This window comes from Eumetopias jubatus, unplaced genomic scaffold (assembly GCF_037043125.1).
Source record: "Eumetopias jubatus isolate StellerSeaLion01/CBP00866 unplaced genomic scaffold, mEumJub1_p1.0 scaffold_1, whole genome shotgun sequence".
Taxonomy (NCBI): domain Eukaryota; kingdom Metazoa; phylum Chordata; class Mammalia; order Carnivora; family Otariidae; genus Eumetopias; species Eumetopias jubatus.
The window spans coordinates 129,788,554-129,806,907 of NW_028274807.1; the positions used below are offsets into that span (position 1 = coordinate 129,788,554).

General features: G+C 48.0%; 2 protein-coding genes across 4 annotated transcripts in view; one reads left to right on the forward strand and one right to left on the reverse strand.

Annotated features, from left to right (window-relative positions):
* EAF1 (ELL associated factor 1) overlaps window positions 1–18,354 on the forward strand; it is a 56,536-nt gene that overhangs the window by 8,201 nt on the left and 29,981 nt on the right. The window contains exon 6 of one of the 2 annotated variants that reach the window (XM_028099082.2): window positions 2,729–6,144. The exons of the other annotated variant lie outside the window; for it this stretch is intronic. Within the exon in view, the coding sequence (XP_027954883.2) occupies window positions 2,729–2,775 (47 nt within the window). The 3' untranslated portion in view covers window positions 2,776–6,144. Of the gene's footprint in view, window positions 1–2,728; window positions 6,145–18,354 lie in introns of those variants that run through there. 2 annotated transcript variants of the gene reach the window in all.
* The window catches only part of COLQ (collagen like tail subunit of asymmetric acetylcholinesterase), a 63,265-nt gene continuing 51,952 nt past the window's right edge, over window positions 7,042–18,354 (reverse strand). For both annotated transcript variants that reach the window (XM_028099265.2, XM_028099266.2), the window contains exons 15-17: window positions 18,196–18,316; window positions 16,563–16,665; window positions 7,042–14,635 (exon numbers count right to left, since the gene is read on the reverse strand). In XM_028099265.2, the coding sequence (XP_027955066.1) occupies window positions 14,566–14,635; window positions 16,563–16,665; window positions 18,196–18,316 (294 nt within the window). In that variant the 3' untranslated portion in view covers window positions 7,042–14,565. The remainder of the gene's footprint in view (window positions 14,636–16,562; window positions 16,666–18,195; window positions 18,317–18,354) is intronic.

Below are 18,354 nucleotides of genomic sequence, written 5' to 3' on the forward strand. Positions count from 1 at the left end.
GATGGTGTGTCAGGCCAGAGATCGGGCTTCTGCTTACCTCACACCAGAAGATACTTAAGGCGTAAGAAAGGATCCTGACCAAGAAAATTTGGAGCAGAAAGGAATAAGTTGCCAAACAGTAAAAAAAAGGGAAGTACAAAACCAGAGTCTGTTCTTTCTCTTTTTTCCCCCCAGTGGCACAAATTAGGTTTTGTGAGTTCTGAAAAATGCTGAAACATGAACAGCTTGGCTCTTTGTTTTTTGCATTTACCAGGCTTTAGGGGTGCTGCCTGCCACCATCCTGCCCCCTGCCTCAGGGTCTTTTTACAGGTCCCAAGAACCCAGGTCTCCAGATTGTGGTGACCCACAGCCCGCAGACTTGGGAACCCCAGCCATTAGGATATATTTGGAAACCAAGTAGCCTTTGGCCAGAGGGAGAGAAAGTGGCATTGCAGTGTCTGGGTGGCTCTCAGTGCAGTTGATACTAAAGTAAAGCAGAAGAAAACAAGAGCAAAGACAAATTCCTTTGTATCGGATGTGGGGAGAGTGCTGCTTCCCTCTGCCCCTCTCTGTCCAGAATCCTAACGAATGCTCTCAGCGGGCGTGACTGCCTTTGAGGAGGCAATAGTGGGGATGCCAGCTTAGTTAACCCTACTACTGTGGACCAGGCAAGGGTAATTCTCAACGTCAGCACTAGAGACATTGTGGGCCAGGTAAATATTTGTGGGGCGGGGGGCAGTCGTGTATTGTAGGATGGCTAAGAGCATTCCTGGCCTCTCCCCACTAGGTGCCCTTCCTCTCTTCTGCCCCAGTTGTATCAACCCAGAATATCTTAAGACATTGCCAGATGTCCTCTGGGGGACAGAACCACCCCCACTGGAGAAACACTACTCAAGGCCCTGCTCTTTTCCTTGAGTGAGTTCAGCACCGTTAGGATACCGGTTAAGGACCCTGTGGGCTACCCCACACTGTGGGCCTATGTTCTGGGTATCAGGGTGTGCTCTGGTGGTGTTCTTCTCAGGTGGCTAGGGAGAGTAAGCTTCACATTGGGAGTCTGTTGTTCACAGTGGAAAAGTACCAGACAGCTACTGTGGCTTTAAGTCCGTTCCTTATTTTGTCCAGTTAATGCTAAATTATTCTTTCCTTTTAGAAAGAAAGAGCAAAAAAAAGGCACTGTGGGTGTTACCTGCCTACCAGTGCCTTAAAATCCTTTTAGCTCTTTATGGCTCCAAGTCATCCTGTTCTGCAGCTCTTCAAATAGCAAGACCTTAACTGCATATCTCATAGACAGTAAAGCACTAGAGTTATTTAAACCAGGATTGTCAACGGGAACCAACATATAAACCCTAAAATCACAGTAAATAGTGCAAATTTGCTAACCCTGATATAAAAATATATAGTCATTATAAGATCGTTTTCCTGAACAGTAACCTAGATTATATTTTCTCTTCTAAAAAATAAATAAGTGGATCAATTTGAACCTGAATCAAATCAATCATATAAGCGATTTCAAAACTAGATTTTCACCTCCATTTACACTGACCTGTTAAATGCACAGCATGTTATTGTGTAAGAGATCATGCTCAGCTTAGCTGATTGGGAGTGACCAGCGGTTGCCATGCCCGTGTAAACTTCCTTAAGTTTAGAACATTAGTTATCACATTCTTGGGTCTCAGAGCTCTTAACTCTAAAAATTATTGAGGACTCCAAAGAGCTTTTGTGTATGTGGCTTAGATCTATCAATGTTTATCATATTAGAAATTAAAAGAAATATTTAAAATATATTCAGTAATTCATTTAAAGTAACAATAATAACCATCACATGTTAACAAAAGTAACATTTTTATGAAGAACACATTTTCCAATCAGAAAATATTTAATAAGAAGAGTAACATATTTTTACAATTTTAGAATTCCCTTTAATGTCTAGCTTAGTAGAAAGCTGGATTCTACACCCACTTCTGCATTCAGTCTATTGCCGTAAGTTGTTCAGGTTGATGTAGATGAAGAAAATCTGGCATCACACAGGTGTGGAGTAGAAAAGGAAGTACCCTCCTGAAGGAGTCCCAGGGAACCCAGGGTCCTCAGAACAAACTTTGAGAAGAGCTGGCCCAGGGATTAGCAATTGGTCATGTTGTAGTTCACTTTTATGGTATCAGCTGGGGTCCTGTTATTTTTATTATCATCTGAGACTGAAATGTTGAGTACTTCTGTTCTTCACTCCTAAATTCAGCACACTAAACAAAAATCGGAGGCTTTACAAAAGCTTATTAGTTGAGTTGAGGTTTAAAGTAACATGAATCTCCTGGACAGGGATGTCCCAGAGGGGATCCTGGATGAGCATGTTCCTGGTATAAACAGTATTCGGCTTCCTTAACAGGAAGCCTAACTCCGTGTTATTTTAGCTTTTATAAAGCAATCTAATGTGGACAATTCTAGATGGTGAATCAGTTATTTATAAATTTTTTTTGCTATTTATTAAGACATTTAAAAGTTGTCTGGCCTGCTCCTCGCCTGTTCTATCCCAGTGAGCAGCATTGCTGTGCTTTGCAGCTACCAAGAGTAGCATTTCTTTAAAAATGTTGACTGCATCAGCTTTGTCACTGAGCCAAATTGATTTTCCTCCCTAATTAAGTGGAATTGGCTTGGTTTTACTATAGTGTGATAACCAAGGCAGTCAAACAAAGAATTGTGGGGAAGTCCTTTTGAAGTTGTGCACTTTTGGTGTGATTCTGTTTTCTTTTTATAGGAAATGACTTGCAGTTGAGTGAGTCTGGCAGTGACAGTGATGACTAGAGTTGGATCTTTCGAAATCAGCTTCTCATGCACAGATGTGCTGCTGGACCAGGCTGCGCTCGCACGGAGCCCCGTGCTGAGAGGGACACGCTGTGGATCAGTGACTGTGTAGGAGTTTGAGGCTATGGAGGTCTCAGACATTCAAGTCTTTAACTTAGTGGTGATGGGTGATTTTCTCGTGTAATTTTTGAACAATCTCATGTTGCAAAGTAGAACTATGGAAGAACTAACAGAATTATATTTCTATTTGGTTAACACTGTTCATAGACAACAGACCAATGTGCCCTGGTCTAGGTTACTCAAAGGCCATTATCTTTAGGGGGCCAGTGATTCCGTTTTAAACCTCAGCAGCCACCAGTTTGGCCAAGTGGTCTGCACCAGTGAAATGAAACCTGGTCTTGGAGGGGTAGGAGAGAGAGGGAAACCTCACACTGCAGTACAAAAGTATGTTAAAACCACTTTACAACTTTTGAGACAAAGTGGTAAGGAAGTTTTGTCAGACCCAACCTGATAAGCCTGTGTAGGAACCGACTTAGAGAGAGTCCTAGAGCGTCCGCCAGGCAGGACCCTGGAGCTCTGCTAGTTCAACCCCCTCATTTACAAATAAGGAAAGAGATGGCCGGTCTCCTGCCCCCAGTCCAGGCTTTCCCTGCTGCTCCCTCCCTTGAATCTCATTTATTGGAACTGGAGATTCTTATACATGACACTGATAGTTGTACATCGGAGCTTTTATTGGATTGCAAAAGACAAAAGTGTTGGGTACTTCCGACTCAAATTCTGATCCAAAAAGTCGCTAAATACCTGAGGCTGGATGAGCAGGTCAGACCAGCAGCCACCGCGCTGACGCGTGAGATGCAGTCAGATGGGGGCTCTTAGTTCTGTAGATCTGTGCTAAGCGTTCTTCATTCAGTGCATTTTAGTAGGGGGGGTAGGAGTGGAAGAAAGGTGTAGTGAAGGAACCTTTCCGAACAAGAGAACCAGCAGCGGGTTTTCAAAAATCCAGAATCTAGATAGGACGCAGTTCTGCAATATGAAATGAGCACATTCTTGGAGAAGGCATTTCTGTTCCTGCTTTTCTACCACTGTTCGTGCCTGACTCCCAGACCGATTTGTACTTTTGATATACAACTAGAAGAAAGTCACAAGATTGCCTTTTTGCAGTGTGCAGTTTCCAAATGAATCTGTTACAGGAAAGTGGTCACTAGTAAATGTTCCATATTTAGGGAATGTGTGATAAATCATCCCATGATTAGTATGGAGTAGCCCATTTCTGTAATTTGAATGAATACAGTTTGAAGGTCCTGAGAAATTTCCATTTACTTTGGTTCAGTGGGTATCACAAACATTAAAATTGATTTTCCTTCCTTGGGTTCCTCCACTCAAAGATGGCCTCTGCATCCCCCGCTTAGTGGATGGAAGCCGTCTGGACCTGGAAAGGAATGAGATGATTCACGGTGGGGGCTTTGGTGAGAGTCGCACCTTACAGAGCCACCTGTTTGATGCGCACAGGGGCTCCGGTGAGCTGGAGATGGGGGCCCAGCGCCGTCATCCCGTGGCGTACTCACACCACCCCACCTAGTACAGGTAACAGGCTAATACACCAGTACTCTCTGCTGGGTGCTCAGCCCATCGTGAGGATTCAGTGCGTTTAATGGCAGGTAGGAATTTATAATGAACTGATAATTGTTTTATAATTCCTTGGTAATGACAGCTCAGGGAAGGTGAAAGTCACGATTGGGAGACTTGACTTGTTATTGGATGTGGGACTTGTTTCACAACTCTTAACTTGCTCAAGCTGGGGCAGGTTCCAGGAACTTGAACTAAAAATATCTACTTAAAGCCCTCTCTCTCTCTTTTTTTTGTTCTCCCAAAGTCTTGATTTATACAGACAAGAGCTGTGGGTTTTGGCATGTTGGGTCAGGATGTCTGGCTCTATAGGAAATGCTTGCGTGTGGCACTGGGTTTGGCGAGTCGAGCTCTCTGGGCTTCAGACCCTTTCCTCTGTCACCCGTCCTACCGGACACTGCACCGTTCTCCTCTAGCCCGTTTCCAGTTTGTTCTCTGCACAAAGCCCTCGGTGGTTCCCTCCCCCGGCCCTCCAGTTTTACCCACCAGAACAAGGAATCTTCTTTTTGGAAATCAAGAATTTGGCCTCACAGACTACGTCTCATGTGTAACCTCGTGCCAGCCTCATTGGACTTGTTCTTTGTGCCTCTGTGCCTTCTCAATCCACCCCCCGCCCCCCAAGCCCCAGTCCTGACGCTCTGGAGACGCCATCCTCGTGGCCTCTTCCTCTGCTCGTTTCATTCAGCCCACTAGAGTGCTGTGTGGACGCACTGACCTTCCTCTTGCTTGAGCTCTGGTTGATGTGACCTTCCTCTTGCTTGAGCTCTGGTTGGTGTGACCTTCCTCTTGCTTGAGCTCTGGTTGGTGTGAACTCCTTAAAAGCAGGGACTGTCATTCTCATCTCTATTCCCTGGGGTGTTCACAGGAATAGACATTCAGATGCTTATAGCCTGGTGGGGAGGAGGCAGAGAAAACCAGCCAGTGGAGTACAGAGAGTAGACATGGAAAAAACATTCCAAGCATTTGGAGACAGCTGGAAATGATCCATGCTGATTTTCATGGTTTTGAAATCTCTAACTGAATTGTTAAAATTGCCTTTTCTTTGTCCTGTATAACGTCTACCATACTGTGGGTCATTAGGCAAGGTATAAAGACTTAAATCCGCGGTACCCAAGGAGCCATGGCAAGCCACAGTAAAGATGTGATTTTGGGGAAACTTAATACAAACTAGAGATTTGTGATGATGCCACTCATTAACTACGTTATTTCTATAGCAGAATCATTTTTTTTTCTGTGTGTGGTATTAATATGTGTGTGCTTCAGTGGTGGGGAAACTTGAAAATTCCAAAATCCTTGCTATCTTTTTTGAGAGGCTGGTTAAGTAGGGTGTATGTATGGGGGGGTGTGTATGTGAGTGTGTGTGAGAGATGTATTTATTACATTATTTTGAAAGATAGTAGTCTGTTATGTGGATATATATTAGGTACAGCCAAACTGGATGTTTCCATTTGGCAAGGAAGGTAGGATTTCTGAAGCTCAGGCCTTAACCAGTAGTTTGGAAGACAAGACCAACTGAAGCATTATGAGATGTGTTTTTGTTGCTTCTGTCCTATCTGTCTTGGATTCATTGTCTTACTCTTTAATTATTTTTAAAATCTTGTGCCTAAAAGTTTATTTTGCATAATTATGAAGTAGATGTGCATGTTTACATTTATGTAAAATATTTGCTGTGTAAAGTTTTTTTTGGTTTATTCTCTTAAAGATCACTATATTTAAGTAAAAAAAAAAAAGGTCAGCAATACACTCCATGTCTTGGTGGATTTTATTTTCTTACTAGGAATCAATGAAAAATGTAGGATTCTATTAAGAATCCTTTATACTTAAGCCTACTTCATCTAAATGGATTCCTTTTTAATTTGGTGTTTATGATCATTAGGATAAACACCTCAGTCTTGAAAGGTGTGAAGTTCAAAACTAAAGGTTGTCTTTAGCAAGCCAAATGGCACCTGAGGCCATTATTTGGACTGGAAAGGCAGCTTAGCTTTGAATCTGAGAACCATGCACGGGTTAAACTGAATGCCTAGACATAGCCTAGTCATTTTAGCTCACCAGATTCCTTCCACCTGCACTGCCATGCCACTCCTCCATCCACACAGACATCACAGGCTGGAAGTGATCCTGCCTCCTGCTTCCATTCCACATGCAGCAGGGCCCACATCAGCCCTGTGGTCTTGGCTCCAGGTAGTCTATAAACTTCTAGGTGGGCAGTGACCCTTTTAATTCTCTGGTGTCTTTCACCAAATGGGTGTTCCATAGATTTGGATTGACTACAATTACACATTAAGAGAACTAGGCTAGGGGCGCCTGGGTGGCTCAGTCGTTAAGCGTCTGCCTTCGGCTCAGGTCATGATCCCGGGGTCCTGGGATCGAGCCCCACATGGGGGAGCCTGCTTCTCCCTCTCCCCTCTGCTGCTCCCCCTGCTTGTGCTTGCTCTCTCTCAAATAAAATCTTTTAAAAAAGAGAGAGAGAAAGAACTAGGCTGCTTATTTTGCAACTGACTTCCGTTTCCTCAGGTGGAAATAGGAGTTAGACTTGAACCAGGACTCTGGGGTAGTGGCAGTGTACATTCATCACTTAAGGGACTTTGATCCTGAGTTAACTGTTGCCTCTACAATGATACGTAACAAAGCATCCCAGTATTCAGTGGCTTAAAATAAGCATTTATTTTGCTTACAAGTCTGGATTGATGATTTAGACTGGGACAGTCTGGTCTTGACCGGACTCCATATGTCTGGCAGTTGACAGATTCAGCTGATCCACGATGGCCTTGGCCAGTTCAGGTGGGCTCCATGTGTCTTATCCTCTAGCAGCCTAGCGTAGGCATATTGTCATGGCAGAGGCAGAAGTGCCAGATTGAGAGAGAAAACACCACTGCCTCTGTCACAATTGCTAACGTGTCATTGGCCAAAGCAAGTTGCAGGGTCAAGTTCAGAATCAAGGGGTGGGCAAATACAGTGCCTTCCAGCAGCTGATGGGAGGAGTTGCAAAGTACGTCGGAGAGGTGTGAGAATTAGGCGGTTATTGCAGTCAGTCTACTACCTCCATATACCCACGTACCCACCACGGTTGAGAACACTGGGCCATACAATCACTAAGGCCCCTCTCAGCCTGACTTTTCTCCTGGGCAGATAAATAAAAGTCCACGTAGGAGTTAAGGCCAATTTCTATTCATGGTTCCTGCAGAGGGCACCAAACCCAAGCCAGCGGCCCCTCTGGACTTAGCACTTTGCCCTGTTCAGAGTAGTTTGCTTCCTCTCTAAGCTTTCCAACCTAAAGCACTATTTGTTACCTATTGCTAAGGAACAAACTCCCCTAAAATTTAGTGGCTTTAAAACAACAACCATTTTATCTCCTGGAATCTGTTGGCTAGGATTAAGGATAGAGCTTGGCTGGGCAATTCTTGCGGCTTCACTGGAGGTCACTCAGTGTTCCTTTAGGTGGCAGATGGGCAGGACCAGAGAATCCAAACTGGCTTCACTCACACGTCTGGCACCACGGTGGGGACGGCTGGAAGCAGGTTCATTTGGGACTGTCAAGCACAGCCTCTCTGACATGGCAGTCTCTAGGTAGTTGGTCTTCCTACATGATGGCTGCTTTCCCCTAGAATGAGTGTCCCAAGAAGCTGCTTGGCCATAGATGACCTAGCCTGGGACGTCACACAGCATCACATCCACAGTATTCTATTGGTCTGAGCCATCAAAAGCCGACCTAGATTCAAGAGGAAGGGACAAAGACCCTACCTCCTTAATGGAAGAGTATAAAAAAAGCCATCTACCCAAAGTCCTCCTCTCCCCCAGTGTATTTGGTCTCAGATGAGACATTTCCCCAGAGTAGTGGCTCTTAAAATGTGGTCCCTGGGCCCAGCACCATCAGGACCTTGTTAGAACTAGAAATTATCAAGTCCCACCCTGCTGAATCGGAAACTCTGAAGTGGGTCCCAGTAATCTGTTTTGACAAGCCTTCAGGTCATCCTTATAAACCCTAAAGCTTTAAATCTCTGTCCTAAGAAGACAGTCTCCTGTGATGGGCCTCAAGTGATGATCCATGACTAGGGACGACTGCCTTCAATTTCCCGTGCTAGGTGGTGGGTGGACAATAACCTGGAGTAGCACGTGCAGTGGCGTGCGGTGCTCCGTATGAGTCAGAACATCGAAACCCAAATTCCAGAAGAGGTATTGAGGGGGTGGAAGGACGGCAAGACCAAAATAATGACCAATTCTCTTGAGATACCAGCATCTTGGCAGCAGGATTTCATTATTACATGGACCCCTATTTCTTTTTGTAAAGGTAGTGGGACAAAGGGGGACAGAGGGCAGGGGAAATAGCCCATTTTTCCTTTAGGGAGGTGGTTTCTTGTTGAGCTGTCTGACTCCAAAAGTCAACTGTCCAGGGCTGCAAAGAACTGAGGCGAACCCCCAGAGAGGAAGCCCCTCTGATAAAGGCAGTGTGAGTTCTCTTCCTCTGTTCCCCCACCCCGGCGGGCAGGGGAGGGCAAGGAACTGGATGATGTGGGGTGGGGAGTCCTTAACCCATTACTCTTGTGTAATTTGCAACCTCTCAGAGTGGTTACAAATGGAGATGGAAACCACACTCCTGGAGCCTCTGGGCCCGTGGGTGGTAACTGTGGGTTGCTGAAGTATAACGGTCTCCTTGATGAACTGCCAATCTGTGAGCTCATTATTACCACACAAATGCAAGATCGGAATTCCATTGAAATTGGTTCACTCCACTACAGGGGAGGAAAGGAGAGGGGGTCAACTCAAGTAAAGCAGTCACTGGAGCACGGTTGGCCCATTAATTATGAGGTTTGGAGATTTCTTAAGCAATTTGACCCATGTGTCCTCCAGGCCCATATCAGAGTGTTGGATGACCAGTGTATCTGTCCCATGATGCTTAGAAAATCTGTCCTACCATCTTCCCAAGCACTGCTTCTCCTAAGTACTAGTAACTAACGTTTTTCTAAAGACCTTACTTTGCTAACAAATTTGTCACTCAAATGGCTTTGCAGGTGGATAAAGACGTCTGGGGCCAAACCCCCTCCCCACGCTTCCCTGGTTATGTTAGGAGCCTGTGGGCTGACCTAGAGAAGCCTAGCCACAGACTGGATCGTTGGGGATCTGTTGAACAGAGCTTGGGCCTCCGTTACCGGTGACAGGGTAAAAAACCAGTCCAGACTGAGAGGGGAAAAGTCAGCTCTCTACCCTGTCATTCATCAGACTGCCGGAGCAGACACTGATAAAGCTGCAAAGGTAACAGGAAGCCATCAGCCTACAGTATCATAATCAGTCTTTTCTTTGAGTGACTACTGCTTTCTTTTCAGTGACAGCCCCAGCTTTGCTTTTTACTCCTGCCACCTGAACCAAATCACTGTCAAGCTTTGTGACTAAAATCTTGGGCTGTCAAAACTTTGCAGTTTGCAATCCTATCAGTAAGAACAAAACTTTCCACTCTTGCCTGGAAGACCTGAGCCGTATGAGTCACTTTGACACAGAGAAGCGGTTTCAATTTCTACCCTAGATTTAGAAATCCTGATAAGGACTTTCTGCCACAACAGGCCATACTTTTCTTAACTTTGCTGTTCTCCAAAGAATAAGGACCTGGGTCCACTTCCCAGTCCAGGCTTGATCTTGACCCCTTTATACACAGCCCGCTTTGCTTTGAGCCTGTCCCCGCAATGCTTCTTTCATTTTCTACCTACACTTCCACCCCTCCCCAAGTCCTACCATAATCTTGTCTTTCTTCGTTTGATGAGATTCCCAAACGGGCCCAAACAGGCAACGAGGCTCCAGGCAGAGTTTGAGAACTGCTGCTCTTTTTCACTGCTTTGTTGTAAAGGCTGTGGCCCAAACTGCTGTCAAAAGTGAACTCTTGGGGCACCTGGGTGGCTTAGTCGTTAAGCGTCTGCCTTCGGCTCAGATCACGATCCCAGGGTCCTGGGATGGAGCTCCTAATAGGGCTCCCTGCTCAGCGGGAAGCCTGCTTCTCCCTCTCCCACTCCCCCTGCTTGTGTTCCTGCTCTTGCTGTGTCTCTCTGTCAAATAAATAAATAAAATCTTAAAAAAAAAAAAAAAAATATATATATATATAAAAGTGAACTCTTATGACCAGCCTCAAAAGGGGAAGAAAGAAACCCCAGGTCCCAAAGAGGTGAGTGATTTGGCTTGAGTCACTAAATAATAATGACATAGATAAAACCTAACCCTCCCTAAAGAGTTTCTAGGTTTCAGAAATTTTAACCGTATTATCACTAAAATTCAACACAACCCTGAAATAAACCAGTATAAAGATGAGGAAAAACTCAGAAAAGTTAAGCAAATTATGCAGGATAATTAAACAGGGAGTTGGTGACAGGCTTCAGACCCGGACAGGTGAATCTGATCCTCTCTTTTTTTCACAAAAGCAAACCATACCACCTCTTTCATAACCTGTGGCACCCTAGGAGAGTCGACCTCTTGTAAGTAGATCTGTCAGAATCAGCCAAGAGCCTTCTAGATGTGAGGAGTATTCCCAATTGTTTGCCCCAAAGGCTCAGCACCTATTCCTGCCAAAAGGAAAAGCAAAACCAGAGACAACCACTGTGATGTGTACCCAGCACCCATTCACCCCATACCTGCTCCCCACTATATAGTCCAGTAGCTGCCCCTTCCTTAGACAGCTGATGTGCTTCTGGAGAATCCCCAGGGAGTGGGCAAGGAATAATCTTACACCTTTTGCCTCCGTGGGTTCAGGAACCCAGCTATAATCCAGTTAGGTGGTATTCTCGACAATAACAAATGAATGGGCATGTGACCCCAAGCAGGCAACGAGGCTCAAGGTAAGATTTTTGGGGGGATTCTGGAAAAAAAAATTTGAGAGCCACTGGAATAGACGTTCTCTCTTCCTCTGGATATTATAGGGTACAGATGTAAGCCTGAAACTGCAACGGTCAGCTTGTGACTACCCAAGGATCGAACTAATAGGAGATAGGACAGCTCAAGCAGAGAAATGGAGTGGGAGCCTTGACTGAACCATGCGTGATTTCCACTCTGCCACTGGAATTTTTAAGTTATATAAGCTAATAAATTCTACCCTGTGGTTTATATTATATTTAAGTTGGATTTTCTGCTACCCACCAACAAAAGCATCTAAACCGGCATAGCCTTTTTTGGTGACTCAGCTGCAGCTCTGAAGACCCTACGATATTTGCAGCCACCCATGTGACAGCCTCAGGAGCAGCTGAGGATATCCGTCACCACGCCTAGGCATGCCCTGTCACTGCTGGAGGACAGAGTCCCCACCCACAAAATATTAGGGCTGGAAGAAAGAAACTTGTATAGTTTCTTCCAGGTAAGGAGTTGGAGTCTGTGAGAAGTGACAAACCAAGTCTGAGCCCCAGTGTCAGGACTCCCGATACGGTGCTCTTCCCTCCCCGCTGCAGCACCTCGGCTCCCCACAGGGCCAGCAGGTGCTCCCAGGAGACGTTTGGCTACCTATTCTGTGGCCACCTGGCCTGCTCACAAGGTGCCCCTGGTCCTGGGGAAGCTGCCCCCTGTACCACAGCATTTCAGGGGAGGGCTGAGGGCAGCACGTTGTGTCACGAGCACTGGGTGTTCTACAAGACTGCTGAATCCCTCTGAAACTAAAAATACACTATATGTGAATTAATTGAATTTAAGTAAAAAAAAATCACAATGCCACAGGGGGAGGATTACTATTGTTACATATATACTTCAAACAAGTGGCTTTGAATCCTTTCATTTTCAGAGCCGTTCTTCGGAAACCCCTTGCAATAGTCAGAGACAGGCCCACCTCTAATATCGTGGGGTCTGGTTACAAGAGCCCAGGTGGAGGCTCACACCCCACATGTCTAAGTATTTACGTTAGAATCAAACTAACAAACTATTATTAAATATGTGTCTCTGCTTACTTGACAGTCACACTTTCGTAAGACCTAGAAGGCTGGGTTTGCATTTGGAATATTTAGATCCCTCAAAGCTCCGTGGTGGCACAAGGAGAACAAGGCTCAGCCCACACTGAGAGGGGCTTCGTGTATATCTGTGTGGAAACCCCAGCCCACATATCCAAGCCCCATCTACAACCTCTAAACACAGCTTGTCCCTGGCCACCCAGGTGTGTGCAGGTCACACTCAGGAAGACAGACAATGGCGAAGAGGACTGCTCAGGCTCAGGACCACCTGGGTGGGAACTGTGGTCTCCCGGGTACCTGCATCATGGTCTGGGAGAGGGGTGCACAAGCTACAGTGGGAAGGTCACCTTGGCCTCATAGACTCCCTGCCCTGTGGGGAGGATCATGGCCAGAGGAGGGCCAGAATGGTGCCCTTCAAGGCAAGGGACCCAGGACAGGGTCTCTCGTGGCCAGGTCCAACCAAGGGCAGTGTTGGAGCTCCATCTTGTTTTAAATGTGGTCCTAAAATAAGGCTGGAGTGGCACTGGGTTAGCAAGAGCAGGCTTTGTGGCCTTAGGTAAGTCCCTTTATCTCTCTCAACGTTGGTTTCCTCCCTTGTCCCTGAGGGATAGTACTGCTCCACATTCTAGAACCCTTTGCAAAGCCTGGGAGGCAGTGAATTCAGACCCCTCATTCCAAACAGTAATGCTGACACACTGGCCCAAAACCCCAAGGGAAAGAGAGCCACAGTGGGGGAAACAAACTGCTTGTATTTCTTGATTTCCCATGTGGAGATCCCAGCATGAAGGTGTAGCTTTACATGGGGGCAATATCACCCCAAGGTGTGCAGTAGAGGCTGAGGGAACTGGGCTGACCAGTGTGCCTACCTCTAAAGACATCACCTTTGGGCTGATCCCATCTACTACAGACCACTCGTGATGGTCTGCTGGGCAAGAAGCTCCTGTCTACTGAGTCCCCAGGACTCAGGCACACTAGCTTCGTACAAAAGCCCCAAAGCGTCCCTCCATCTGGTAACAAATAGACAAATCCCATTTGAGGCCTGCCGTGGGGGAGACATTTTTGCGAACCAAAGCTAAGCAAGCCCCACTCGGGAAAGATGGTGGTATAAGGCAGCTCACAGACAGGCCAGACTAATGACCCTGCAGAAACGTGGGGGGCTCAGGCACACAGACACGAGGGCAAGGCAATGCACTACAGAGACACAAAGGGAAGGCCACGGGATGCGCACAGGAGTCAGCAGGTAGCCAGGAGCTGGAGCTCAGGAGAAATGGTTTCTGCCTAGGGCAGGTACTCAGTCATAGGGCCTCACGTGGGGAAACCCAGGGTAGTGCTTTCCTAAGGACTGGAAACACCAAAAGCCTTCCCAGGTGTAGACTTAGGAGGTCACCCTCTGGTAGTGAATCTCCTGAACAAGAAAGGGACATAAGGGGCATTTGTAAGACAGAGGTCAAGGTGCCGAGAGCCACAAGGTCAAGGTGGTGCTAGGGACAGTGAAACCACAAGGGCTACCCCTTTGGGAAACACTGAGAAGCAGAAGGCCACTGATCTGCTATTGTTCACATGCTGAGCACCCCAGCTGGGCCTCCACTCTCTTCCAGGGCCAGAGCACCGTTTTGGTGGCTTTCTCAGGACTTTTTCACAGTTGGGTCTCTTCTTGGGGAAGCTGTATCCACATGAGGCTGTGCTGGGCCATAGCCAGTTGAGGGGTTCCTCAGTGGGTCCAGAGCTGGGAGCCACTCTGAGAGAACGGGCCCACTTCCCTGCTTTGTGGTTCACGGGCCTGGAGAGACCTGACAGCCGGCTGCCCTGGGTGAGAATGCCCACATTTCCAGAGGTCAGAGGAGTGGAGAAGCCTGTACACCAGATGCCCCAAGTGGGATGAGAACAAATTCAAAAAGCCCTGCAGGTCTAGGTGGGGCTAACAGTTCTAAGCCAAGTCCATGGTCTGGGTCAGTAACATTCCAGAAGAGAAAGGGCACTGTAGGTTTGGCTATTTGGCCAGATGGTAGCAATGGGGAACAGTTCCCAGGTCAGGCACGTGGAAGGTTTTCCTGGACTCTGGATTAAGACAGGATGCAGTAGTCCTAAGTTCTTCCAGTTGGACTGAGTTACAAGCATGTCTTAGCAGCAAGAGTTTGTCCTTGTTGTTGTTGCACGAAGGTGGTGGAAACTGGACCAGGATGGCGCGAAGTCAATTTGCTGAGGGTGGAGGAGCTGCTGCCGGTTACGTAAGACGCAGCCCTCCTCCTCGCGGCCCTCATGTGAAGTAGCGGCAGGATGTGGAGTCGATGTAGCAGTACGGGGTGCACTGCAGGTCTCCATACGACCTGAGGGGGGTAGACAGGGGTCAGGGCGCTCATGGGCCAGTGGGCAGGGGAGCTCCTGCCCAGCCCTCATGACCACGCCAGGTTCTAAAAGGCCACCTCCGGTGACTTTTGGTCAAAGCTCATCAGACAGCAACCATGGCTGCTACCTTACCTAAGGGCTCCAGAGGGACTGTTCTCATTCTCATTTGGGGTAAGAGGCTTGGGGCAGTTGAGTCCAGGCCTCTGGGACTCTTCCCCTGGAGCCCAGCTGAGGGATCTGGGTGGAAAGAGTTGGTAACTTTGTTCTTAACACAGCATCTTTGAGAGAATCACTCCCTTCTCAAGACCTGAAAGGTTTCAGTGCTGTCCATTAGATCCTAACTGTGGTGATGCAAATGTTCTATTTCTGTGCAGTCCAATATGGCAGCCGCTAGCCATATGTGGCTACTGAGCTCTTAAAATAAGGTTGCTGTGACTGAATAATTAGATTTTTAATTTTATTTTTAATTAATTTAAATTTAAATAGCAACATGTGACTGGGGGCCACCATATTGGACAGCAGTTTATACTTCTGTAAGCCCAAGTGCTAATCCTGAGACCGTGTGTTATACATTATACCCATATTCACAAGCATTCTCTGAGGCTTCTAGAGATTAGACGAGTAATCGCAGTGAGCCAATGGGTAAGCCCTGGGCTCTATGCAATCCTGTACTCCATGTTCAGCTGTCTATATTGAGTTGTCTCCATGAAGCCATCAACCAACCAGCTCAGACCTGCCAACTCTCTGGCCGGTTAGGAGCCTGCCATACTTCAGAGATGTATGTTAGGAGCCCTCCACACTTTGGAGATAGGGAAGTACATACAGACACACAGATACAGGTGGAGGGGGCATCCTGACCAAGCCTAAAGTGCTTGTTTTGGGGTGACTATAGGTCTGTAGTTCTCCCAGCCTGGTTTGGTATGTTGGTGTGTGTTCAGGGGGTGGGCATTGAGGAGACCTCCTTGGAAGAGAGAGCAGAGAGAAGGCGACAGAACGACAGGCCTGGTGGCTGTTTCCCAGCCCTGTGGAGGGCCTGGGTCCAAGGAACAGGGCTGGAAGGGAACGCTGAAGAGACTGGACTCCTGAGGGACTTAAGAGATGTGAGGGGCCAATGATCCACTCTGGAGGCAAGGAAGAAGCAGGAACTGAGGGAGGAACAGCCTTCCCATTTCCCCTAGAATGCTATACAACTCTGGTTTTGTGAGGATTAAGGGGAATGTGGTGCCGTTTTGCATTTCATAGGGCCAGTGGCCCTCAGCTGTCTTTGGAGACATCAACGTGGAGGTCAAGACACTAGAATACTTATTCTGAGCAACGTGAACACCCACTGGAGAGTCCCAGATATAACTAGAGAGGTCCTTGAAGGGGATACTAAGTTCCTGGGGTTTTCCTGGAGGAGCCACGAGCCAGCAAAATTAGATATTAATGCTGTTGTGATCTCATTTGCACCCACAGGCCTGGGAGTCAGGGGTTGTCCCAGAGAATTCAGGTTATACAGATGCTTAGATTCTTGGGAATGCCCTGGTCCCTCCACTCTCCACTGGGCTTCCTCCAGACCCACTTTCCAGAAGACTAACATGGTCATGGTAGCCACTGGGGATGGGAGCTGCTCATCCAGGGGCAATCTCTGAAATAGAGACTGCTGGTCCCCAGGGGCCCAGGATGGAGCTGGTCACTGTCTCAGCTCGGCCTCGGTGGCACTCAGGCACTCTGAGAGGGACATGGTGGTTATGTGTTTATGGCCTATCTCCCCTAGTGAGCAGGGACCGCGTGTTAGCTATCACCATACCTCAGTGTTTAGAGAGTAGAAAGAACATAAGCGCTAAAAAAAATATTTGTGAAGAAAAGAAGAGAAGGCAGGCAGAGAGGGAGGCAGGGTGTCAGAATAGCACATGAGGTGATCCCTACCCTGGGAGATAGGTCTCGCACGTCAGGTAGCCAAAGTCAGAGCCGTCACAGTCCTCCACGCCCTTGTGCTGGTGACCGTCTCCACAGTAGGCCCGGTGACAGCCTGAGGGATACAAGGAAGTAGCCCTGAGAGGGGGCTAGGGTGGGACAGGCTTACCTCAGCCTGTAAGGACTGTGTGGCCTGAAGGATCCCCCCAGAACATGCACCCTCTTGAATGGACTTCCATAAAGCTTCAGATGCATCCAGGGACGGCCCCTCAGACCCCCAAATCCCACACCAGAGACTAAGGAGACCCAGGCTCTAGCCCACTGCAGCTACTCAGTACCCAACGGACCAAGAACAGACCACTTGGCCTCTCTGAGCCTCCATATCCCTATCTAAAGCCTGGGACGTGGCCACCACCTCCTCTTCACAGGACGCTCTATGGGTTCCCGCGAAGTGAGGATCAGCAGACTGAGCACTGGGCACAAGTGATGACTGAGGTGGCTCTTATCTCTCTCCAGAGACCTTCCAGGGTGGGTGGCCCTGTGTCCCTGGGGAGCCAGATGACCTTCAGTGGGGTCTCTGTTGTCACGCAAGGGAAGGGTCTTGGAGTCCGAGCCCCACCCCCATTTTACGGGGCTTTGAGACCCCCTCAGTTCCTTCCTGCTGTGTGATCTATTGGACGGTGTCTGCGCCGGGGCAGAAGGGCCTCCAGGCAAAGCCGGCATGCCAGGGAGCACCATCCCGGCTTCCTTCACAGGGAGTACAGCTCCAGCGCGGGGGCGCCAGCCTCCTCTCTGTCCCTGCATCCATCCCTGTGCACACCTTCCTCACTCCACTGCACCGTCGTCAGCCTTCCCAGAGCAAGGAAGGAGACTTTGCATTTGCACATCCCCAGCCCTGAGCCAGGGCCTGGCTCCTCACAGCAGGGACCGGAAAATAATTCAGTGAAGGGATGTTGAACCCTTACTCTCCCCAGATGATCCAGTGTACATTAGCTCACAGAATCTCTGAAGACCTGAGCCATCAGTGCTGTCATACCCATTTTTCGGTTGAGGAGAGTGAGACCCAGAGCTTGTGAACTGGCTCTAACCCCCCCTATTCACTGAGTAGCCTCCTCTCTGAGCATCCAAGAGTTCTGTCAGACTCTAAATCCCCTGCTTTCTGTCTCCCCTCCTATTTTTGTGGCATGATTGACAAAAGAAGGAAAGCAAACCCTCCAGGGCCCTGCTGCGTGCCTGGCCTGGTAGCACCCCATCAGCCTGAAGGCAGCTGCCCCACGAAAGGGCTTCGCCACTAGGGCTCTATCTGGTAACTCTGTCCTGATTCAAATTCTTGGCTTCTCCCTTTTGTCTCTCACTCTGCATCATCTTTATCTTTTGATAAAGAATGTGGACTGGAATATGGGTTTTGCCCAGAAGTAGGGTTCAGGAAAAGGTAGCGACTGGTGGCTTCTCTGGGGGCAAGATCCTTGACACTAACCCCCACCAACATGCTTGGGCAGTGGAGGTCCACATGTGGCCAGAATGGGAGCAGCCCAGGTGTCCCCCCTCTGGCTCTAGAATCATCCAGGGGCTAGCCCTCAGCCTCCCCGACCCTGTGGCAGTTTGCACTTCAGCCCCCCCACCCCCCTGGCTGGGCCCCACTCACTGATGCAGTCGTCGTCCACGTTACTGTTCCCGTCGTCACACTCCTCCCCGGGCTGCAAGACCCCATCCCCACAGGAGCCGCGGTGGTCTACAGTGTAGTCCACAGGGTAGAAGGGGGTCACCTGGTCAAAGAAACACATGACAGTGACCAGGGATGTCA